Source organism: Haliotis rubra, unplaced genomic scaffold (genome assembly GCF_003918875.1).
Source record: "Haliotis rubra isolate DU_JTF1 unplaced genomic scaffold, ASM391887v1 Scf234, whole genome shotgun sequence".
In the NCBI taxonomy this organism is placed as follows: Eukaryota; Metazoa; Mollusca; class Gastropoda; order Lepetellida; family Haliotidae; genus Haliotis; species Haliotis rubra.
Genome location: NW_025766381.1, coordinates 893,025 through 919,837, shown reverse-complemented (window position 1 = coordinate 919,837; position 26,813 = coordinate 893,025). Strand labels below are relative to the sequence as shown.

At 37.3% G+C, this 26,813-nt stretch overlaps 1 protein-coding gene across 2 annotated transcripts; it reads left to right on the top strand.

The window, feature by feature from the left end:
- Positions 1-559: 559 nt before the first annotated feature.
- LOC124278274 (uncharacterized membrane protein DDB_G0293934-like) lies at positions 560-26,797 on the top strand. 2 transcript variants are annotated; one of them, XM_046713993.1, is made up of 10 exons: positions 560-607; positions 5,516-5,594; positions 7,146-7,294; positions 12,478-12,609; positions 13,896-14,079; positions 15,949-16,363; positions 17,131-17,275; positions 18,498-18,598; positions 24,787-24,827; positions 26,120-26,797. In XM_046713993.1, the coding sequence occupies exons 3-10, from the start codon at positions 7,156-7,158 to the stop codon at positions 26,262-26,264; spliced, it is 1,302 nt and encodes a 433-aa protein (XP_046569949.1). In that variant the 5' UTR covers positions 560-607; positions 5,516-5,594; positions 7,146-7,155; the 3' UTR covers positions 26,265-26,797. The 2 variants fall into 2 exon arrangements, with proteins under 2 accessions (XP_046569949.1, XP_046569950.1); XM_046713994.1 differs by lacking the exon at positions 12,478-12,609.
- The last annotated feature ends 16 nt before the right edge of the window (positions 26,798-26,813 follow it).

The window sequence follows — 26,813 nt, the reverse complement described above, 5'->3', positions numbered from 1 at the left end:
CGACGATGTGACTAAAATTCCTAACTCACTCACTCACACATTGACAACACAGTCGTATTTCCTCTAGAACATTCTGCGTATCGATTAAACGCCGGGCCTCGATCAAATGAAGGGTTGGTTGTTGCACAATGTACATCACAGGCCCTCGTGTCTTTGCGAGGATTAAAGATTTTGAAAAAATATAAAAAAATTGAGATGACCCCCCGACTCGAAATGCCTCACAGTACAATACATTATGACAAAATTATTTTTCTTAATCTTTAATCTTCGCAAAGACACGAGGGCCTGTGATGTACATAGCTGTTTTAGTTTGCAACCGATCGCATTCTTCACCGTCATGGTGGAAAGTTTGTGAGCAGCTGTCCGACTCATCATTATGTTGTAGACAAACACCTAAGGAGCCCGTACCACGCTCTCAAAAATTACTGAACCTAATCATCGAAGTGTTTACTTCTATGTGACTCCAGTGTTCACAAAATGACATATTCCGGAAAGAGGCGAGCGGTGACGACTGTGCAACGTTATGAAATGACGTTCCGAAAGTGTCCCGATTGACGCTGAATGTTCTACGGGAGGCAACTCGTTGAACACAGCAGAAGATATTGTGGTAGGAATTTTCGTAACTTTTAATTGATTCCATATTATCATAAATGTTGAAGTAATCGGAATAGGTATATATGTTTCTCGTCTTAGGTATTCAGTTGATCAGACTTTATTGAATATCGAAATTGCGGAGAAGATGATATGATTCTTCCATACAACAAACAACTCATATTGCACAAGTTGAAGTCACCTTTCGTCAGTTTCGAATTATATAGACCAATTTCACAAGAATAATTCCAGCCTTTAACTTAGATACGATTTGCCGATAGTTGTTCTCACGTTCATGACTATAAAAAATATATCTGACAGTCATATGTAACATAGGGACAGGGCAGTATTTTTTAGGTGGTGTGTGTTTGAAGAGAGTCAGAGTGGCAGGGTTTGCAGCATAGCCTAGAGTATATATAGGCGCCCGACTCTGATATATTTATAAGCATGACCTATATCGATATATATGGTCATGCTTATAAATATATCAGAGTCGGTTTGCAGCTGTTTTTGTTTTATTCTGCACATTGATGGCCTATTGTCAACCAAAATATATTTGAAATGTTTTTGTTTTATGTGTTCATTGTTTGCCATGGTCAAAGTAAAGTAAAGACAATGTGACTAGATAGCAGATTATTTTCTTGTTAAAATCATTAAAAATGGTTAAAATCAATAAAAAATAGAGTGAAGGGTTTAGTAATTTATCTATGACATGCAGAAATGGTATTTATGCCTAGGCTGAGACTACTTTACTGTGTAGAGGAAAAGTAAAATTCCATAATGATAGTCTGAGATTGTCCGATAGTCTAATAGCATTTGTGAGCTATAATTATCATTCTTAACCTGTTCTCAGTGCTTCAGTTTTTCTACAAACTGAAACTGAATAAAACTGACATGAAGTTTGCACATTGTAAATATTGTTCAAGCATGACTAGCTCAAAATTCTAAAGGTACATGTAAATTAAGGTTAACATTAGTCCCTTTGAATAGTCCTCACATGTATTAATGTTTAAGGCAGGTCCCTGCAAACATTACAATTATTGTTTATTTTAATGAGTCGTGTATCCCAGTGGAGCCAAACAGTTTCAGCCCTGTTCATGCTAACAATTATATTAGCAAATTTGTAAAACTTGTTATGTATTTAAAATAGTCTTTAGTAAAGGCCACACCCCAATATATCACTCACATCATTTCAGGACAAGCATATAAATATGCACATATAAAATAGTGTTCAAGTAAATGGACAAGTGAACAAACATTTTCAAGTTTGAGATAAAACATGACCAGATTTAAGATGAGATTTTATAAAATAGATAAATAACATAACTTTCAAAATACACTGAAGACCTTTTTATAGCCTGGTTGTGTAATAACAGGATTAAATTGTGATCAGTCCAAATTTGTTTACAGGTTTGTTACACCAGGTCTTTGAATTGCATTTTTAGATGTCATACACATAAGGAAGAGTTTTAGGGATGTCAAATTCTTCATTAGGCCAGACCAATTTTATTTCTTGTTTCATGGACTTTTGTCCTCAGAATACCTAAAGGCATGAGGGAAAAAAATAAAATAAAAAATCACCAGTCAAATTAATATTCCTTCTTTATTTATGAAGTGTATATGGGGCTAAAAAAAACATCCAAAAAACATTTTTCTTGTAAGTTTACATTTTGGGCCAATAAAAACATTAGGATTATATTTTTTGAGCGGCGATAATTATTATTATTTTTTTTTTCTTATTCTTGAAAAAATATGACAGGCGGATCCATAAAACAAGAAATAAAATTGGTCTGGCCTTATGAGGAACACAACATTTTGGAGTATATCCTTACCCCGTCATAAGGGTACAGTCCATGACATTGTGTTCCTTGTGATACATAAGTTGACATCCATAAAACTCTCTTCCTCAGGTCTGTTACATGAAGAAACAGTCAGTTGCTTATTATTTGAAGAGGTACAGCAGAAGAAACACCCTACCACCCATCTTCAACAACACCACAAAGCCCTCCTCAAAGAACTCAGGGATGAAAATGAGATTGTTTACAAAGTCAATCATAGGTTATACTCAAACATGGTGTTTTTGTTATATGACAAGATTTTGCTGGATGCAAAACATTGCATCATATATATATGTATATTCATAAAAATTTGACTATTGACAAGCAGTTTTAAACGGAAAAAAGTGTGGTTTGAATCATTTACTTCGCAAAACTGTTGGTTGTATGTTGTGTTTAACTGACATTTTATGTTCAGGTTAGAATTGTACCATTGGTTGATTGAAATTGAGACCATTCTATAAGAGACTTAGACATGTAAGAAAGTGCTCTGATATAAATGATGCTATTTTCATCATCTTGGTACCCCAGTGTGTTGCCACCGTTCAGCAACACCCCTACCAACTACCCCACCCCCACCAAAGTTATACTGAGACCCAGGTAAATCCAGTCGCCAAGTACCCTGGGTGATGTTGTACAGCGTGACCTTAGAGCTGAGGTGATCGTAATTCCCATACCTTAACACAGACTTACGATTGTCTTAGTGCTAAGGTTCATTTGTACAACAGCCCCCAGATCCATGTCACTTATCTTTACCCTAGCACATAATTTCTACAGCACATAAACCTGATGTCAGTGACCAATACTCCATTTAAACATGACTTTGATATAGATCTATATCTAAAATTGTGGCCTAATCTGAGCAAGCCCTTGATGTTGTCAAGTTATCTTGCAGCTGGAAAGGATGTTTCTCCTGAGACCTGATGCAAAGAAGTGAGTGAGTTTTATGCCACTTTTAGCAATATTCCAGTAATATCACGGCGGAGTGCACCAAAAATGATCTTTACACATTGTACCTACAGGGCTCGATTTGAAAGATGTTAACCTGCTTGCGAGAGGTGCAACCTGAGATAAAAATCTAGTTGCACCTGACAATTTCCAGTTGCACTGCTTTTATTGCAATATGTAATGAAAGAAATGTGATATTTATTTATTTAGTAGTTTTATTCAGAAGTTTACCCACTCAAAAATTGACGTGTACCTGGTGCAATAACTGGGTTGCACTTTGTAAAATTGGGTTGCACCAGTGCAAGTATCAAAGCACTAGATCGTGCCCTGACCCATGTGGGGAATCAAACCCGGATCTCGGGCGTGACAAGTGAACCCTTTAACCACTAGGTTACCCCACCGCCACCGCAAGGAAAGGGAAGTACTAATGCAAACAGACATTCCAGTTATATTTGTGTGGGCACCACTCTGTCTCAGGAGACGAGAACTAGTATTAAAGCCAGTTGTATCAATTATGAAAGAACCGTGTAATTGACTGGATGTCTGTCACACAAGCCTCAATGTAAGGTATGGAAAACGGATCATGGGGTTATGTGTTACAGATATGATACACTGGGTAGATGAATATGGGTAATTTCATGATACGACCATTTTGATAACAACAAATCCCCATGAATACTTCTGTCATAAATACATTATGAGACAGAAAAAAGTGAGTACCGTCTTTGTTTTTGCAGAAACCAGTAATGACGTAATGACTGATTAGTTGTGTTCCGTGAAGGAACATTCACTGATAAAATAGACAGGTGATAGAAATGCAATTTTGTTTAAGGGTGGCATAAGGAACCGAAGAGATAATATAGATGTGCCTTTGTGGAAGTAAGTGTGCCCATACCTTTTGATAATCCAATTACACTCTAAACATGACAACACCTAAGTCATTTCAATTTATTGTTTTATAAATCAGTAAACATCATGTAAACCTGTATACTTGAGAGCTTAATTTCATGAACACAATCATTAGATTCATTACTACAAGAATAGTTCAGCTACCTTTGTCCTGGACGCATAAACTCACCCACAAACTATCACGTACGGTTTTATCTTATAAGATCTTATAAGATTCTTATAAGAAGATGAATTTTTATAAGATTCCTATTAGAAATAATTGGGAATAAGAAACTTATAAGAAATCAAAATGGTGTTTCTTATATCAATCTTATATTTTTCTATTGTTATTATCTAAAACGTGGTTTTCTGTAATGTACACTGGCATTCAAAATGGACACTCATATGTTAAGCTGTAAGATTGAGAGTGTCACTGATAAACAGTTTCACAAGTTTTGAATCATTTTAGGTGGTAAAATTTACAACATTTTCCTTTATTATTTTCATAGTTTTAGTTTATTTCAATATTTACTGTGCCATGGCACCCAAATTAAGCACTATTTCAATCCCTGACAGACTGCTTTGGATGAAGATCACGTCAAAAACTGTCCAGGAACCCAGGTTCTTCATCAGCAAAGCTCATTATAATAAAGATCATACACAGCACCCAGCAATATTCCAGCTATATAGTGGTGGTCTGTAGATAATTGTATCAGGACCAAACAATCCAGTGATCAACATTGATCTATGCAATTGGAATACAATGACATGTCTCAAATAAGTCAGTGAGTCTGACCACTCGATCCCGTTAGTTGCCTCTTACAGCAAGCATGTTCGTTGACAGGTTTTTACAATTTACCATTAATTACTATGTATAAAATTAATTGTTCTCGTCACGATATGGCTGAAATATTGCTGATGTGATGATAAATTTTAACTCACTCACTCACTACAGCAAACTTGGGTTGCTGAAGATCAGTTCCACCCCAGATCTTCATGAGTGAAAATTTGTGACCTGATATGATAAAAAATTACTATTACCCATGCTACACTTAAATAACTGTTCCTCTTCTTCTTCATAAAGCTTTCTTCATTTTCATTTAGTAAGAAAATGTTTCCAAAGTAAAGCAACTCGATCTTCATACAACTATTTAAAGGCTATAACTATGTGATCTTAATTTATTTGTTTATTTTAGAAATTGTCCAGTTATTGCAAACACAATTTGTTTTATTGTGTCTAGTATCTCTTGCAGGTGAAGCAACATCTGTCAAGTGAGACAGCTGATCCTTTATCAACACTTGTCCCAGGTTGTCACATACTTCAACATGCAGGTAAGTACATTCTGATTATTCTTTAGTAGGACTTCACGGTATACCGGTATATCGCAATACGCTTTTCATCCAATAGGTATTGCAATATATTTTCTGAGAAACGGTATATTGGGTAAAGAACATATATACTAGTATATGAATTTTTTATGATTTTCTTTATGGTTTTAATCAAAATCTACACACTGTTATTCACAACAAATATTTTCCTTCATTATTCAATGACAAAAAGGCATACTATAATGCAATAAATTGTATAAAACAGAAAATAGAATCCATGCAGACTATGCAACCTAATTTTGAGATTGCTGTTATCAGAACCACAACATGTATGTTTAGGGGCTTATAATGTAGAAAAGAGAATCGACATGTACAATTATTAGTGTCACTTACTGTCAAACACTTTAAGTTCCCAGTATATCTCAACATGTATTGCAATACGGGTACCTGATGCACATCCCTATTCCTAATGCATGTTTTATTGTGACTAACTTGTTTCATGTTATGAACTGTTGTCATGGCTCTTTGTCCTCCATTTGTAAGAGACTTGAGAAATGCCTCTGCTCCATGGAACATCCTTACAAATAATAGATAAGTAAATCTGGTCTAACTTGTCTCATCGAAGTTGTCGTCCCTGTTCCACCAAGTAATCTAGAACTAAAGTGATAGTAATTCCCATGCTTGCGATAATCAAAGTGATAAGAGTACTTAATTATCGTTCATTCCAGAACTTTTTTGTGCATCTCTATGGGATTAGATATCGGTATATAAATGTTCATAAAAAATCTCCTAATGCAGTTAGTTTATTACCAATTCAAATTATCAAATTTGTATTTTAAAGGCACAGTGTCACACTTTTTCGACAATATTTTGGCCTATATTATATATATTGGGGCATATGCACTCACTTTAGCTTCCTATTGATGCAGGAAAAGACTTAATTATTATCCTGTACTTAATAACTTGCCTTAAATCAATAATTGAAACTTCGAGGCGGACAGCTTCCAAACAGAGAACACTTGCCATATATGGAATGTAAACAATTGCTCCGTACATCAAAAACTGACGCACGCGGTGTTGTGGGTGTTTGCAGAACTGGTTTTAATCACAAGTTGTTTGTAGGATATTCGTAAAGAGTGCTCCAAGGGTCATAACTCTATGGGGTGCATTTGAAAAAAAATTACCCCGGTAGAGGGGGCGAGAGTCAATTTAATTCAACATTGCATTAATTCATTCAAACTTTTTAATTGAATATTCTAATCTAAATACGTAAAAAAATTGAATAAATTATATGGTAGCTTCCGAGGGCTGATAGTTTGTATCATTGAGAGAAATGCATTATTATTTTTTAGAGTGGTGTGACAAGGTGCCTTTATAACATTGTTTAACTCTTGCATAGGAACCATAGGTCCTTGGTCACACTTGTACAAAGAGTGTTCCATATATGGTGGATTGGCTTAATCTTTAAGCATGGGAGTGGGCTACTACTGTTAAGGATGTGATTTTAATGACACTAAATATACTCTCAGACTAGGAAATTCTGGCTTGTTGCAGAGAGATCAACATGGTGGCCCCTCTCGGCCTACTCCAACCCCCCATCTTCAACCACAGGAAACGACAAAGACAGGCCATGTTTGCTGATCCCATCAGTAACCATGGCAACACCCCATCCATGCCTGCATCAGCCCAACCTAGCTATCCAGGTAGCAGTCATAAATATTTCAGCGTTATTTGAATCAGAATTTCAGTCATTACAGTAATACTAAAGTACCAAAGTGAGATACTTTAATTGGTTTCAGTCAAGCGTTCATTCTGCATTATTCATTAAATCCCTATAACTGAAATTAGTGGAGGAAACTCCCTAGCTAACTGCCATACCTTTCCTGGGTCGATTTACAAGGAACATAAATCATCACAAGACAATAGATGTCAGGTTGTTGATCCATCTCTATGCTGCATTTTTCTTCATTAGTTTGTTTATGAATTTATTTCTTAAAACTTTTGTCATTGGTCTCAATTAAAATAAAATACATTATTAGCTACTTCAATTATTTTTCTAACATTTAACATCTTTTAAAGGTCACATAAACCCTAGGGGGTAAAAATACATAAATCACTAACTGGCATCGTTATAAATGCAACCCCGTCATTAAAACTACTCATTTCGACCTTTAATTGACTTAAATCGACCTTTTTGACAACAGTGCACAATTCTCACCCGCAAACGAAATTTCAACCAATCAGAGCGGCGCGACTCTTTGACGTCATATGAGGAATAGCTTTGAGGGCCGATGCAGAATTCATCTACATTTTAAACCCGTGAAGATCCGGGGTAGAATAGATCTTCAGCAACCCATGTGCTTGCCATAAAAAGGCGACTATCTTGTCGTAAGAGGCGACTAACGGGATCGGGTGGTCAGTTTCGCTGACTTGGTTGACACATGTCATCGGTTCCCAATTGCGCAGATCGATGCTCATGCTGTTGATCACTGGATTGTCTGGTCCAGACTCGATTATTTACAGACCGCCGCCATATAGCTGGAATATTGCTGAGTGCGGCGTAAAACTAAACTCACTCACTCACTCATCTACATTTTAGGGGGTAAATTATCTTGTTTACAGGCTTGTATAAACCTGAAATCGTGACAATTGTTGTGGAAAATGAAAGCTATATGTTCTCACAATCTACTGGCATTTAATTTGGTCTCCTGCTTTGCCTAGTTTCCGAGTTACAACTTGTTTTCATAGACGCTTCTGTCACAATTGATTGGTGTCGTTAGGCCCTATTTGTATAATGACTGATCCAAATTGATCCCATTTCTGTGTTTTTTTGCCTCGATATTTAATCATGTCATGTAAAAATCTGTTTGTATTCTCAAAACAGTGTCGGCCCATAAGTTTTCACATGCAATACAGCAATTAATACTCCCTTGTTGTAACCGTGTTAGGTGGTATAAACCTACACATGTTATTTGTCATCATTCACTTGATGGTCAGTTAATGAATTTATAACAGGTATAATTAGTGGTAACACACTTAGATTACCCGACAAAGGTTCCCATTTGGCATTTCTTGTGTCTGGAGTAAATATTCAACATTATGAGCATCGATCAAAGGATTAACCGATAACATGCTGATTGATTAATTACGTTTATCTTACACAGCGGAATTGTCAAAAGGTAGTGTTTATGTATGTAGATTTACTAATCTATACTGAATACACTCTGCCGTGTCAGTGTCTGCGTAAAAACAACGTCCTTCTTTCAAAGGATTAACCCGGCAATACATTGATTGATTGCCCATTATTGGCTAACTAAATTACTGTTTTAATGAAAGGCGGACATTATGCAATTAGTTGCCAGGTGTGCTATCTTGGGTGACCAATGAGACTATACACCAATACCTGAAAAGATTTATCACTTTTAGTATATTAAACTGTTAAAAGACACATCATTTGGAACAGTTTTGTGGATATTGATGGATACATTCCTCAAACAAGGTAATGGCCTGATATTGTTCCTATAACTTTAATCTGTTTTAATTTTAATATTTGCATTTTGTTTTTTAATCATTTGTCTTAGCATTCAACAGAATCATTGTTTTCGCCGTGAAGTGTAATGAGACAGACAACATACACTAGGGTGTGTGTGCGAATTATGATTCACATTGGCAAACTATAAAATGTCTAGATATTACAGTTCTGTTATAAATTCACTGTAAGTATCAGCAGATCGTCAGCTTTTTTATTTAGTTTCAAAATGCATAAAAGTATGATAATAAACTAATTATGATTATAAGACCAAATATAAAGACGCACATTGACTAGTATCTACATACTGGTGAGTGGACATTAACCATGTGATAATGTAGCAAGAAATTTATCGCGCAGTATTGTGACTTCGACCCCCACCTCGCTTCCGTGGAAGAAATCGTTATGTTATAAGTTGTATCTTGCAAGATCCTTTTGGTTATGATTCCAATACATATTTAACTACGAGTAGAAAGTAGTTTTGATTTTCTAACTTGATGAAAACAAACTATAATCTCATTAATTCTAACAGACTTTACGATTTTCAAAATGGTACCTGTCGGGAACATCCGCCAGTCTGTGGATAAATGCTATTTAGGTTTGTTTTCACCGAGTTACAAAATCAAAACTACTTTCTACTGGTAGTAAAATATGTATTTTATTGATGGCCAATAGGATTTTGCATGACATAGCGTATAACATAACAATTTCTCTGGCAGCAGTGGGTGTCAATATAATACTACTTACAATATTATTGTTGCCGACCACAACCTCACTTCCGAGGAAGAAATCGTTATGTTACAAGTTGTGTTATGGAAAATTTTATGGTCATCAATCATATACATATTTTACTATAACTAGTAAGTAGTTTTGATTCTTTAACTTCCGTGAAGCGATCTGAACACAAGTAAGATATCGTTTCAGGCTTCCACCACGCTTAAACCGCACTCACAAACATAACCCATTTAGCTTACGAACTGCGGGATCCTGTGGAAATCTGTGCATGGTGACACCATCACCCGACCCTAAGAGCAATTGGCGACAAAGCAACGATTCGGCATGTCGTCGTTCATGTCGAGAAATCATCAAAATGATGAGCGTGCTACACACTTTCTATACAACTAACTGAAAATCGTTCCTCATATGACGTCACTGCAGTGCTCTGGTGACAGAGTTACGTAACCTGTCTGTGGTTTCGTTGGCGGGCGAGAGGGAAGCAGGCGACTTTTTGGCCACTTTTAATCGCTCGGTATTAATTAACCACAAGTTTTTAAAGAATAAATTTGGTGTTCCGCATAAGACTAACCACAAATCTTTCATATGTAATGGTTAAAAGAGTAACAAAAAACAAAGTTTAGTGGTTCTTTAAGAGGAGGGTTGGTGTGACAAGAAAAGGTGGACACAAAGTTTTCTATTTTCAGTTCCACATTTTTATGTGGCGTTAATATTGTTAATATTGTGTATATATAAATAGCACTAGTAGTGCTCCAATGGGGGAAATGTCATATATTCATTAGGACTGCACGTTATTACCAGTATAGCGGTGTATCGCAATGACCTGTTCAAACGATGCGTATTGCGATATTTTTTCTGAGAACCGGTATATTGGGTACAGATCATGTATGAAGTTTTTGTGATTATCTTTATAGTTAAATTAAAATCTACACATACTTTCAGTAACAACAAATGTTTTCCTTCATTATTCAATGACATATGGCATACTGTAATACTCTAAATTGTATAAGAATGAAAATAGAATCCATGACTCTGCAACCTAATTTCGAGATTGCTGTTATCAGAGCCATAACATATGTATGTTTAGGGACTTATAATGTTGACATGCACAATTCAAGCTCACTGTCTAATGCTTAAGTTCCCAATATATCGCAGTATGTATTGCAATACAATTTATTTGCCAATACACAGCCCTAATATACATGACCTGATACATAGAGAATCTCATATCTTTTGATATCAAATATATCATCACGAGTTGATATATAACAAATATCCGAGGCCTGCTGAGGATATTTTTACTTTTATCAACAAGTGTTGATATATTTGATATCAGAAGACACGAGGGTGAGATTCTATTTATCATCAAAAATCTCTCTTCATTAGTTTTCAATGAAAAAATATACATCTCTGAACACAGTACTGCCATTAGACTTGCAGTGCAGCGATGTCATAGCATTGTGACGTCATCAAGTTCATGACGTCATAGCATTGTCAGGGCATTGTGCAAAATCTACTATCAAAACGATATCTCCTAGGAGATATCGTCTGATCTCAAACAAGCAATATCTCCTGTGGAACACAGTTTTGGATGATTAAGTCAAATACCAAAGTGTCGAGTTTTGATATATCAAGCATACGATTGTCTCAAAGTAAAAGCTTGGGCTGGCTATTGATGTTGACCATGGAGATCGATAATCATTAAATAAATATTGATTGATTATCGATAAATATCAGAGAAGTAACTTTGAGCGAAAAAAGTCTGAAAGTAATGAATATATTTCACATCACTGCGGAGTGGTGACATGTTTATACATGGAATATTAACACAGCAGCATCCTGAACAATAACTGAGAAAGCAGCCCATGAAAACGAACCTAACTTTGTATATTGTGAGTAAATTAAACAAATTTCCATCACAAAAGTTAATGTGGGTATTATCGAGAACACATTTTTCATATTGATAATCATTAATAATTTGTCCTCTCGACGATATTTCCGATAACAGATAGCCAGCCCAAGTAAAAGCTTAGTGAAAGTATCTTACATAGCCTGCTGATCCTGAGTCCGAAACATGATCTTTTCTCTGATGGATTTCATTTGAGTAGTTTGTATACTGGATTACTGTGAGCTATCACCTTCACTGAGCTAACAGCGTGGGTGGAGCTAAAGTGTTCGCTCATCACGCTGAAGACACATGGGTACAATGTGTGAAGCTCACTCACTCACTCACTCACTCACTCACTCACTCACTCACTCACTCACTCACTCACTCACTCACTCACTCACTCACTCACTCACTCACTCACTCACTCACTCACTCACTCACTCACTCACTCACTCACTCACTCACTCACTCACTCACTCACTCACTCACTCACTCACTCACTCACTCACTCACTCACTCACTCACTCACTCACTCACTCACTCACTCACTCACTCACTCACTCACTCACTCACTCACTCACTCACTCACTCACTCACTCACTCACTCACTCACTCACTCACTCACTCACTCACTCACTCACTCACTCACTCACTCAGCTAACATGCCACGACAAAGCCCCAAAAATTGTTCTTACTGCTTTAATCCTCTCATTCTATTCATGTTTGCACCACAGATTTAATGCCCGTAGGGGGATTCCAGGCTCAAGGACGAAGACTGCACACCCAGTCAACAAGTGCCTATGGAGTAGGTGATTCCTACACACCTGCTCAAAAACAGAGAAACTGTGGTGCCAACAGTGCCAGAGGTAGGAATAGGGAGATTAAGTGACAAAACTGCAACTAATGTTGAGGTTTGCCTGGCCCACAATGAATCTTAGCATACTCTTGTGATGTAACTGGGATATTGCTGACTGTAACACTCTCCCCCAGTGCCTTGAAGTATGGGGTCATGTTCTGGTAGTTCAGAACATCTGCATTACTTCAAATTTAAAGGGGCGTTGGGGTAGCCTATTTGTTGAGCATTCACTCTTTACGCTGAAAACCTAGGTTCTATTCCCCACATGGGTACAATGTGTGAAGCCCATTTCTGGTGTCCCCCGCCATGATATTGCTGGAATATTGCTTAAAGCGGCGTAAACCTAAACACACTCACTCACTCAAAATTTGAGTTTCTGCATCACGTTAGAATTATCTGCATTTCTCCAGAATTTCTGCATTACTTTAGAATTATTTGCATTACTCCAGAATTTCTGCATCACTTTGGAATTATCTGCATTACTCCAGAATTTTCTGCATTACTTTAGAATTATCTGCATTACTTCAGAATTTCTGCATTACTTTAGAATTACCGTTATCTGCATTACTCCAGAATTTCTGCATCACTTTAGAATTATCTGCATTACTTCAGAATTTCTGCATTACTTTAGAATTACCGGTATCTGCATTACTCGAGAATTTCTGCATCACTTTAGAATTATCTGCATTACTCCAGAGTTTCTGCATCACTTCAGAATTATCTGCATTAGGCCAGACCAATATTATTTCGGTAGGAGTGAAAGAAATATAAAAAATGAAAATCATTAGTCAAAATAATTTTCCTTTTAAATACTAAAAGTATTTTATTTTGGGCAATTTATGAAGTGTATATGGGGCAAAAAAAATCAAAACAATTTTTTTTTGTAAGTTTACTTTTTTGGTCAAGTGAGTATTTTATTTTTTGAGCGGGGAAAATTACTTTCTATTTTTTTTTCTTATTTTTGAAAAAAAATACGACCAGCGGATCCGTAAAACAAGAAATACAATTGGTCTTGCCTTACTTCAGAATTTCTGCATTACTTCAAAACGGCTACATTACTACAGACGGCTACATTACTACAGAATACCACTGTCAGGTCATCTCTTGTGCTGCGTAGTGACTTTGCAATATTCCAAAAACTAAAAATGTTTCTTTCCATACTTGTGGATGATGGCAGTTATATAGTTGGATATCTTTTCAAAATAGATATTTTTAGCAATAACACAAACTAAATTGAAAAATCATGAGTATTCTTGACATGCTACAGTGGAGGGTAAATATTTTGGATTTTTTCAGGTGCAGGTGGAGGAAATAGGGTACCATCATCAGTCCCCACTCAAAGTTACCGCAGCAACAACCACGGCTACAGCAACAACAACAACAGCTGCAGTAACAACAACAGCACAAACAATGCTGTGAAAGTTGGTTGGGGACACCAAGGCAGTCACCAAGCTGTTCCCTCCAAAGATCAGAGAAACAGGTGGATGAGAATACAGACGACATGCTCTCTGTATTGTTAATACAATGTGTGTTAAAATGTTCATTCCAAGCACTAGCACATTTAACAGGAAAATAAAACATTTTCTCTCTTTCACCATAGCTATCTGCTTCAAAGACGCAATCTAGCAACTTGTCAAAAAGGGGTATCATTAAGCATCACATATTTTCCATGTGTAAATTTACATGGGCAGTGCCAGTTATTTTCTTTGTCTGCTGGTTGGCTATGATTGTGAAAGTCTTTACAACTGACATCCAATGAAATCATTTGAGACAATACAGGCAATATCGGAATCAATATAGCAGATGTCCTTTTCATCTGTAGCCGGGTTGGTGGGGTAGCCTAGTGGTTAAAGTGTTCACTCATAATGCTGAAGGTCCGAGGTTTGATTCCCCACATGGGTACAATGTGTGAAGCCCATTTCTGGTGTTCTTCGGCATGATATTGCTGATATTTTGCTAAAGCAGCATAAAAATTCACTTACTCCCTCACTCATCTGTAGCCTGTTAGACGATGCCTCATATGCTGTTTCTAAATTGATGTTATCAAGTGAGGCGAATGAGTGAGAGTGAGTTTAGTTTTACGCCGCACTCAGCAATATTCCAGCTATATGGTGCGGTCTGTAAATATTCGAGTCTCAGGACCAGACAATCCAGTGATCAACAGCATGAGCATCAATCTGCACAATTGGGAACCGATGACATGTGTCAACCAAGTCAGCGAGCCTGACCACCTGATCCCATTAGTCGCCTCTTGCGCGGCAAGCATGGGTTAGATCAATATTCTAACCCAGACCTTCACAGGTAAAGTGAGGCAAATGTTCAGATAACTTAAGTTCACATAATACCTATGCTAAATGAGAGTTATGTAATATGATGTGAGTTAACAAGCAGAAAGTTTGGTACCAGAGGTTCCAACCCATACGATTGTTCACATTCCTTAATTTTTTTACGACCATCTTGGTGATTCATAAAGTATGAATTTCTGAAATTTTGTGCATGTGATTATTTGATGTTATCAAGACAACAGTGTAAGTGATTCTATGGTGTAAACCTCATTAATGACAATCCACATCAGTCAAAATATTCAAGATCTCTGAATCTCAGTTTAATATGTAAACTTAAGGTAAAGCAGTGACATAGGTATAAGCAATAACAAATTGGTTGGTTGGTTGGTTGGTTGTTTAACACTGCACTCAGCAATGTTTTAGCTATATGGCGGTGTTCTGTAAATAATTGAGTCTGGACCAGACAATTCAGTGATCAACATCATGAGCATCAAGCTACGCAATTGAGATACGATGACATGTATCAAATAAGTCAAAGAGCTTGACCACTTGATCCTGTTAGTCGCCTCTTACCACAAGCATGGGTTACTGAAGACCAGTTCTAACCAGGATCTTGTGTAACTAGTAACAAGTGAACAGATCACAAGTAGTCATTAAAAAATTCAAAATGATGCTAAAATCGTGTAACAAAAGCTGAAACACATTCATTACAACAGCTAATTGATCAGTTAACTTTTTACTTCAGTTTTTAACTGATATACCCTTCTATAAGAAAATATTCATGATATTACTCTTTAAAACATATATAAAGTAATGTGTGTTACTCTTAGTTTTCTGAAATTACAATTTTTCCCAAGCAAAGTTAATATTTAGAGGTGAAAAGGGTTGGCACCTCTGTGGTGTATTTAAAAGTACACCAGAAACTGTTTTATGGCATCATTTACGAAAGGAACGTCAGCCAATCACTGAAATTCCAACATATCACTTTCCCTTTCCCAGCATTGGAAACATACTTTAATATGTTGTTTAAAGCCTACAATATAATAAACATATAATGTTGACAGGACCAGCAGAGGTGGAAGTAATTCTTTCACCAGGAACACTCAGCCCACCTCCACCAACAACCAGCTCCTGTACCAGGGCAACCAGCAGACAGCCAGAGGTAATTATAATCAGCAGCAGAACAGGAGCCAAAACACACAGGGAGGTTATGATCGCCAGACCCAGGGTGGTGGTGGTGTGTGGAATGCAGGGACAGGCACCCATGACCAGAGTCTACAACAGTATAGCAATCATGCAGCTCAGGCTGGCAGGGGTGGTTCCAAGGGTTGGGGAGGAGCTCCACCCCCACCCAATGCACCTCTGGCTGCATCCCCTCCTCATACTGGGAGTCTGTTGACGGATTCAAGAGTTGGAGCCAACACAGGGTTTGGTCAGGAGTTTGCTTCAACTCTTACAAGATCTAAGGATGTTTCAAAGGTAGGTCATGTTTCCTCTGTTTTCAAAGTCATATCCTGATATGCGACATATATATGGTCTCTCTTTTGATTTTATCCGACAAATTTTGACTGAGGGAATGTCTGTGTTCCCATCAGATTTATATCAAGGAATTACTTTTAAATTACAAGTTGCCATATGTGATATGTTGTTCATTTGTAATCATGTATCAATAAATACTTTAGTCATGAATTGTTTCACACATGGACCTATTCAATTATTTAATTCTGGGTGCGCATTTCAGGTTGTTTGCAATCAGGGAACTTTGTCTAATAGTAGAAAATACTTATGTTGACACTTCAGTTTTACTTGAAATGACATTTACCAGATACCAATACCAGATATTCAGGGAGTTTCAAGCCTATTTATTATCACTATAGTATTTATGAACTTAATTAAATATAAAATGTTCAGTCTAAAATGCTGAGAATGACTTATCGCCATATGTATTGTAACTCGAACAAAGTATCCTAATGCATTTCGTGACAGGAGATTGTCAGTCATGACATCCCTATCATATACTTCATCGTGAACTGACTTTCACTGAGTTCTATCAACTTCAGCTTGTTGCGTTCTCATAAATCCAAAGTACATTCCAAAACATTGTTGTTAGTGCTCTCAGCATGCTTGTAAAATAATAATTTCTGCACCTGAATTGCAATCTGTGTTTTAGCTGGATGACTGACTGACTGACTGAGTTTGGTTGAACTCATATTGGTTGATGTTGTGAGTCAATTTCATTCTGTCAGGCCTCCAACATCAAGTCTTCAAGACAATCAGGCACAAAGGGTAAAGACCAGACAGGTTTGAGAGTGCTGTGTTCAAGTGTGGCAATGGTGAAGAGGTCTGCCCTCCAGAATGATCAGTTGGGGCCTCACCTGTTGGAAGTGTTTGGTGAGTAATAGTATGGTTTTTAATATTCCTGGACAAGTCCCTGTGTAGACTAACGCTAAGTCTCTGAATATATATAATTTTGATAGAAACAAATTGTACCTTTCAAATTGAAAAGGAGCCCCAGTGAGATGAGAAAGGGCTCAGGGTGGAGGGGAAAATAATGCGGATCTGGCACTGTGAGACACTCAGTAATATTCCAGTCATATGGCTGCGGTCTGTGAATAGTCGAGGCTGGACCATGCAATCCAGTGATCAACAGCATGAACATCGATCTATGCAATTGGGATACGATTACATGCATTAACCAAATCATAAAGTCTGATCACCAAATCCCATTAGTCGCCTATTATGACAAGCATGGGTTGACGAAAATCAGTTCTAACCCAGATCTTCAAGGGTCCTGTCCTGGAATGGCACAAGTTACCGGTAACACAAGGATAAGTGCAACTCGAATGTTGTATTTTTGTTTCAAAATTATTTCAAGAATAATTTTTGCAGCGTTTATGCAGTAGTTCTGATGGTACATGTGGGCATTTGTATCATGTTCATCTATGATCAAATTTCATAACATGCATGTTATCTGTCCATCCTCGATCATCTCCAGGGTATACCTTCTGATAAATCTCCACTATACCCTGGATGCATCTACGGCTCGAGCCGATGATTTTATTAGCTCCCTTTGCTGGCTCCGCATTCTCACAGTAGCCAGTCAGATAAGCCGCCGTTACAACTGAGCTTGCCAGTGTCAACATAAATAGCGGTCGCAGCCGTGAAAGTTTGTTCGCAGTGCGACTCAGATTTTTGGGAAAAACATACAGATGAATTGACAGATCTGAAATCTTAAAAAAAATATATGCAAGAACTCTTTCTATCTCTTTCAGAGTACCTCTGCAACAATATATTATTGTGTTGCCAAGTTTAATCGGTTAGATAAGTTAAAAAGCGAAAGTGAGTTGTGATTAGTACGCTCAAGTTCCCAGCATAGACACCTGATTGGATAATAAGCCAAGTAAGGGAGGTAATAAAATCATTGGCTCGAGACGTAGATGCTGATCCAGGGTATAGTGGAGATTTATCAGAACGTATACCCTGGAGATAATCGAGGATGGTTATCGATCTTGCATAACAGGTATTGCTTGTATGCTATGTGTGACACAATCATGTGTTACGTTAAATGCTTGTTTTCTGTTTTGCATTATGGTTATGTTTTCTTCTGTTACAGGTGTGCTGGACTCTGCTGTGGTGGCTGACAAGTCTGGAACAGGGAAGGAATTTGTTCTCAGAGATGAAACTGATGCAGTACACTGCATTTTCTATGAAATAGTGAGTTTTTTTATGGTTGTTTGAGCAGCACTGACCAGGCAATCCAGATGTTACTGGCATGGGTAATTGACACAAATGACCTGTGAAGATCTGGGTTAGGTCTTCAGCAACCCATGCTTGTCATTAGGGGTGACTAACCAGATCGGCTGGTCAGGCTTACTGAACTGGTTGATGTTATCATATCCCAGCTGTAGATGGATGCTCATAATGTTGGTCACTGGATTGTCTGGCACAGACTCGATTATTTACAGATTGCTATATAACGGGAATATTGCTGAGTGGGCGTTAAACAACAAACAAACAATTAGTTAAATATTGTCTTCAGAGAATGACAGCAGTGATGGGGTGCGATCCCCACATGGGTAAAATGTATGAAGCCCATTTCTTGTGTCCCCCAACGTGATATTGCTGGAATATTGCTGAAAGCAGTGTGTGACCCAAGTCATTCAGAGAATGATGAAACACAGTGAACAATGACATGTCTTCAGTGTGTGATGAAACACGGTGTGCCAGGTACATAGCTAATCTTCAGTTGTTGCTTCTTGACACAAGATTGAGATACTAAAGTCACGTAACTGTCGGAAATAGAAAAAAAACTGTTTTTAGGCTGTTACTCTGTATCCCTAAAATTTACACAACTGCAAATAGCATATGTCAAAAGAACCCACTTTGGCCTAACTTGGCATTCAGTGGGATGCATAATAGGATATCCAGAAAAGCATGTTTACTCGTAAAATCAGGCCAAACTTAGAAAAAATATGAATAGCTGCTGAAAATAATAGATCAGACTGTAGATGGCAATTAGGTCGCTCAGCCAGGTATGATGACGGACCATCGACTCACCTGGCATGAAATGCATGTGCTGCCTACAGGCACAAGGGGTCATCTCAAAGATATTTTGTGCTTTTTCATGTGGGTTGACTATGCCTCATCTATTGATTAATATCTTACGTGTCTTTCTTTCCTAAAGTTTATGTTGAGATATGTAAAAGAGTATAATACTTGATAACCATAGAAATGCATCGTATTAAATGTCTCAAAATGTATAGGTGGCATGACCACCCAATTGCGAAGATCGACAGGACTGGGTATTATTTGTAAATTGTTATGACATGCTATGTACTTCCCCAGTATAATTGCCCTAAAGGATTATCTTATCTTAGCTGATATCTCTATCCCGTAGCCCGACCCCAACGATTGTCTGCAACACCCGTCCAGGTTTTGCTTTTGAGACGAACCCTCCTATCTGTTTCTTGTTATAGTGACAGTGAGACTCCATGGTAGCTACATCCTTAATAGATTCAGCATGAAAGTTATTATTTTTTACGCATTGGGCATTTAAACAGTGTCCTTTGTAATACAATATCGTCGCACATTAATTTGCATAAAGCCATGGTCTGTTCCAAATAAATCCTTTTGGACTTAGAAAAAACCCGCATTGCTCATTTCTGCACTAATTTCTCCCCAGTAAAGTCCTTTTGTCTACGTTTCCTACCACTGAGACTGTAGTTAGGTTGAACATAGTTTAACAGATATTTCACACTTGCAGATATCAACTACATAAATTGCAAAGATAAATGAGAAAATACAGTTTTTTTCTATTTCTGACAGTACTTTAGAACTATTTAGTCTTTGGATCCCTACAGGGGTGTTTGGATCCCTACAGGGTTGTTTGGATCCTTACAGGGTTGTTTGGATCCCTACTGTCATGTTTGGATCCCTACATGGTTGTTAGTGTTGTTTGGATCCCTACATAATTGGTTGGACCCATCAGTATTTGGCATTGAAACAGATTGTTGAAGCTGACTGAACTCAGTGTCTTCAACACTGCAGGCTGAATAACCAGTTAACTGACCAGGCAGTAGTCATGCTAAAATGATCAGGGATAAAAATGCAGGTTTTTCGAAGGGTTTGTGCATCAGACAGATAATTTAGGTGTGCCTTTTCAGGATCCAATTAAACTTAAAATATCACAACAAATTATGTCAATTGAAGTTATTGTTAATGAATCAGTCAACTTGAGAGCTTGATTACCTGAACACTGTCATGACTGCAAGAACAGTTCAGCTTCATTTGTCTTGGACCCATAAACTAACCCACAAACTGTGTTTTCATCCCAAATTGGATTTCCTGTTATGTGCACTGCATTTCAAACTATCCATACCCAGGTCAAGCTGTGAAACTGAGAGTGCTAACGATAAACAGTTTGATGGGATGCAAAAATAGGTTTTGAATTATTTGACGTTATCAAATCTATCGCATTTTCCATTTAATGAATCATGTTATTATTTTTATGATTTTAGTCATGCCACCAGAGCACACTGAAAATAGTTCATCTTTATCATATAATGGAGGGTGTAATCTAATAAACTTGGTGTCCCAAGCTGATGAATATGCAATTATAGAAAACATGTATTATGCTTGGCAAAGGCTCGCATAATACAGTTTTCATTCCTAAGATATGATATTAATGTTTTTAAAAAAACAATTCACTGACACATGCTTCAGCAACATGTCCACATCTAAATTGTCAAAGAGCAAAATAACAATGTTTCAAATAAATCATTAAATAAATTGAATAAACTGAGGATTAAAATCAGCAAAAATACTCTTTGAACGGTTGTATCCCATAACCCCTACATGCCACTACCCCTACAGCCCAGTACCCCTACAATTAGTTAAAACAACACACAGCATTTACCTGTCTGGCATAATGAACTGACCCAAAGAGAGATTAGTGCATAGAGTATGCAGATGAGATCAAGGGAGGGATTAAACTGTTCTTTAGTGTTTTGTGTCAAGGAAATTTGGGATTAGCTAAAAGTTGTTTTAGTTTCATGATGAAAGATAAACCTCTAGTGAGTAGAACAATTTTACAAATTGGATAATGTGTAGGTTGTTAAATGTTGAAATTAAGTTGTTTTAGTGCCATGATAAAAGATACACAGTATTATTGAGAAGTGGAGGGAAATGAGAAGGTGAGACGCGAAAGTAAATTGAGATAGTTCGGTATAGTATATAGCTGTTGACAACAAACTAACATGGCATCAACATGGCTGGTCTGCGTAATGTTGAGTTTTTTATGTCACGGAGAGGTAGCCCCCAAGTCCTATTTGACGGTTATCTTCACACTAAGAATGTCGAGAGACAGTCTTGTGTACACTGGAAGTGTGTTCAGTCAACATGCAGAGGAAGAGCCACAACTGTTGGCAATGTTGTAAGGAATACGACAGAACATAATCACCCACCAGAGGATAGTCAGAAGGTCCGGTTTGTCAGCAACCTGAGGAAGAGAGCCAGGGAGGAGTCAACACAGATGCGCACCATCTACAACGACGAGCTCACCAACCTGACCAATGATGAGACACACACGATGCCATCCTTTCTATCCATGTGCAGCGCCCTGTACCGCCACCGCCGGAAGACGATTCCTGTTTTACCACAGACGAGATCAGAAGTCGACCTTCAAGATCCCTGGACGCAGACAGCAGATGGTCGACCATTCCTCCTGTTTGCTGACGGCGATGATGACAAGATCCTGGCATTTGGCACCCAAGAGAGTATTCAGGCTTTGCAGTCAGCCGAGAACATCTACATGGATGGAACATTCACTGCCTGCCCTGCACTATGGAATCAAGTCTACATCATACATGCCAGACGTGGGACCACCACATATCCCCTCATCTTCGCCTTACTTCCCGACCGCCAGATGACGACCTACTCCAGACTCTTCAGACACTGAATGTTCATAGACTGAAACACTTGACACAAATGACTATGTTAACATTGAATGTTAACAATTAATTGTTAATGTCCATCAAAGAATCATGATGACGAATTATTGTTAATTCTTATTAAAATCTTGATGATGACAAACGATGATCACTTTTCATTAAAACCATTCTCTCAACCTTTTAGTTGTGTGTTGTTATGTCTCTTAAGTGGATTAGTCCATTGTGTGGAATAGGTAACAGGCAGTGGATTAACAGTGCAACAGACCGTAAACTATGTTGTTATAAGCTGTAGGGGTAGTGGCATGTAGGGGTAATGGGGGGGTTACCCTTTGAACAGTTGTCAAAAGTACATCTAAGTTACTCTTACCATCTTGTATGAGATAATACAAATGGAAAAAATAGCTGCAGTCTTTGCTACCTTTGTGGTTTGTCTAGATATTATACATGTGTAGAATTAAGAATAAACTTATTTAGGTTGCTCAGATACTATGTTTATGCGAAAATATATGCATGATTCATGTAACCAAGCGGGAAGCCATTGTTATTGGGAAATAGGTGACCATACATATTATTTAAGAAATTTCTTTTTTTAACAAAATTCTGATTATGTCAAAATGAAAAGATGAAATAAAACTAGGTAAGGGGATACAATGACATCTTACAAATGAAAAAATCGTTCAGTTTTTGTTTCCTTCGTGGTTTATCTGGACATAAATGTGTAAGCTTGCATGTTCATGGAAAATAAACTTATTTAAGTTGTAGACGTATTATTTAAACAATATGATAAAAATTACTTATTTATCAACAATAGGATTAGACCTTTCAAAATGGTGTATGACATGTAGTAGCAATAATTAAAGCCTATATTTTCCTTGATATTAACTATCATCTCAGAATCTCAAGTGAGAACTTTAGAATCTAAGTTCAAGTCGTTACGACACAGGTCAACGTGATACGACACTCGTGTGATGTACGAGATTAGTTTGCAACTAGCCATACATTGACCACGTGGGTAATAAATCCCAGTATCGCATTCTATCATATATGATATTAATAATAACAACATAGCTCTTTGGTACAGCTCATTGCCATTGAATTCATTTACAGGGATCGAAATAGTGCTTAAATTGGGTGCCATGGCACAGTAAATATTGAAATTGCTTTGATGAAATATTTTCAATGTGCTGTTGCGGAATAACTAAAATTATGAAAAAAAATACTCACCATGCTTAATTCAATGGAAAATGTGTTAAGTTTAACCAACTAAAATGATTCAATGATTTTTGCACCCTGCAAAACTATTTTATAATCAGTGGCAATCTTACAGCTTAACATATAAGTGGCCATTTTAAATGCCAGTGCACATGACTGTGAAGAAACATAGTTTTGGATGATAACATGGTTTATGGGTCAAGGAAGCTGAACTTGTAGTCATGGTACTGATCATGAAATCAAATTCTTAAGAATACAGCTTTACATGATGTTCACTGAATTATCAGAAAATAAATTGAAATAACATAGTTGTTGTGATGTTTAGAGTTTAATTGGATCATCGAACGGTATGGGCATACTTACTTTCACAAAGGCACACCTAAATTATCTCTCTGGTGCATTATGGCACCTTGCAGAAAAGTTGCATTTCTAGTCCTGCATTATGTCTTTGAATAGCCAGTAGAAGTGATACACATAAAAGGGGAGCGTTTATGGATGTAATTTTTTTATCATGAGGAACATGACATTTCAGAGTTTATTCTTATTACTTCGTCATGTCCTCATATAAAAGAAGCTGACATTCGGAAATTCTCACTTGTTATGTGTTGAATACATTGAAGAGATTCTCTGTATGGTTTATGTTTTGTCATCACTATATTTCCTTATTGTTTCCTTAAGTGATCAGTGAATATAATATGCACCATTTTCCTCTGTACCACTGCTGTAAATTAAGTAGTTTTCAAGATGTAGTATACTCACTCATCCTGTTAAAGAGCTGAAGCTTACACTGCCACACTCGCTCACTCAACCACTCTCACTCACGGGTTGGATGGTTGGTTGGTTGGTTGGTTTGTTGTTTAACGTCGCACTCAGCAATATTCCAGCTGTGGTGGTCTGTAAATAATCGAGCCTGGCAATCCAGTGATCAACAGCCTGAGCATCAATCAACACAGTTGGGATATGATGATATGTGTCAACCAAGTCAGCGAGACTGAGTAACCCGATCCCATTATTTGCCTCTTACGAATAACATGGGTTACTGAAGATCAATTCTAACCCGGATCTTCACAGGTCCTCAGGGTGGTGGGGTAGCCTAGTGGTTACAGCATTTGCTCGTCATGCCGAAGACCCAGGTTCGATTCCCCACATGGGTACAATGTGTGCAATCCGTTTCTGGTGTCCCCTGCCATGATATTGCTGGAATATTGATAGAAACTAAACTCACTCACTCTCTACTTTCAGGATAGAAGCCTACCTCGACTGATAAGGGGACAGTGGCAGAGGTATGTTAAAAATCGGTTGGGAACATGTTGCTGGCTACTGATATCGATTTGAAGAGATCAATAATTGTTACCTTAGTACTGATTGATTATCCATAAATATAGGAGAAGTAACTGCTAGATAAAATGCAGAAACAGCCATATTTAGGGTCACTGGAAAGTGGTCACATGGATATGCATATACATATTTATGCATGGATTACTAATGAAAATACCATTCTGAACCTAATTTAGAAGCAACCCATGTGACTTTGTGTGTTGTATGTTTATATTAAAACTATATTTAATCACAATATTTTATGTAAGATATTGTCAATGACAAAAAGTTCATATATCTAATCGTGAATAATTCTTCCAATCTACAAAAGTTCCACATATCGATAGTTTCAGCTAGCCCTACATGTGGTGAACATAAACCTCTTCATACCTACAGATGTCAGAAAACAATAAGCAGGCACATGAAAGGATATTCCAATATTCTTTTTTACATATGCCAACCAATACGATTTTATCTAATCATTACAAGAAAACAACACAAAATACGCGACTACAATAGCAGTAAAAATATATGATTTGTTGAAAAAATACATTAAATTAAGTTCTCAAATACCATACACAATAAATTGTAACAAGATTTAATTCAGTATCAAGCTATATGTGAATACTGTTTTAGGCGAGTATAACGTTAATAACAAGTTCTTAGAATATCTATATATTTATTATGCATCACTGTTTGACTGACCCAGAGTGTGGCCTGTTTTGCTACTGCATTGTTGTGAGCTGTGAGCGTTATACCACTCTCTGTGTCTATTCATTTTCTCCAAGAGAAAGGTCATATTCTAATGACACATGCAGCAAGTACTGTAGTTTTGATCATTCCCAGGTTTGCATTATGAGTTGATACACTTTTAAGTGACACAACTAAGCACTAACCAACTAATCTAAGCACTACAACTAGTATATATAAGTCTACGTTACAGTAGGTGGTGGGGCAGCCTAGTGGTTAAAATGTCTCTCGTCATGCCGAAGACCCGGGTTCAAGTCCCCACATGGGTACAATGTGTGAAGCCCATTTCTGGTGTCGTCTGCTGTGTGCTGGAATATTGCTAAAAGTGGTGTAAAAGTAAACTAAACTCACTCAATCACTCACTCACTCACTCACTATGTTAGAGTATGGGAGTTATGATCAACGTAGCGCTAAGATCGCTTTGTGCATGTTGACCCACCCGGGTCACAAATGATCTTTGCCCATACTACCATGTTAATAAAGCAATTATCTCTGCTTATCAATCTAGATGTGTTGGCACAGTTGAACACAAGAGTGGCAGACTTAAGTGTGTGTCTGTCCGTGCAGCTGGTCCTGATGAAAAGCATCTTGCCAAACTTGCTGAGCATCACACTGAACAACTGATGACGACAGGGCGGACCACGGAGGAGTGAACATGTCACACGGACAGGCGTGGGCATGATGTCATACATTCTAGTTTGAAGCAAGGCAGCTGATGCAAAGATGGATGTTGAAGTTGAAAATATGCAGCCTTAAATACCAATACACAGTAATTCTCGAAGAATTTGTGATCACCTTGTAGGCCTCAATATTGTGTAAAGATCGTCTAAGCTGAACTCGATGAATACTACTATGAATTGTTGTGTGTCATATTGCTCAAATTATATATTAGTACCCAGATATCCCTTTGTTTGAGGTGATATAGTTCACAAACTGTACCGAATACCTTGATCTTTCTAAGATCTGCTATATGCTAGTAAGCGTTCCACTCACTCACTCGGACTTAATTAATTACATAATTGTATTTAATTTCCATGTTATCTGAAACAAGTATTTATTTTTAACCTGAAATATTTACTCTGTCGATACCACCTATTGTTATTTTATGTGTGACACATTGCCTATTGTTATTTATTGTTATATATTATTATTGTTGATTACCAGAAAATAAAGTTGTTTATGTGTATGTCTTATGTTTTGTC

Excerpts from the sequence above, each read along its gene's own strand:
- LOC124278274 (XM_046713993.1), top strand. The coding sequence starts at position 7,156 with ATGGTGGCCCCTCTCGGCCTACTCCAACCCCCCATCTTCAACCACAGG. Across the intron at positions 14,080-15,948 it reads TCCAAAGATCAGAGAAACAG|GACCAGCAGAGGTGGAAGTA; the intron begins GTGGATGAGAAT and ends TAATGTTGACAG. Across the intron at positions 16,364-17,130 it reads GATCTAAGGATGTTTCAAAG|GCCTCCAACATCAAGTCTTC; the intron begins GTAGGTCATGTT and ends TCATTCTGTCAG.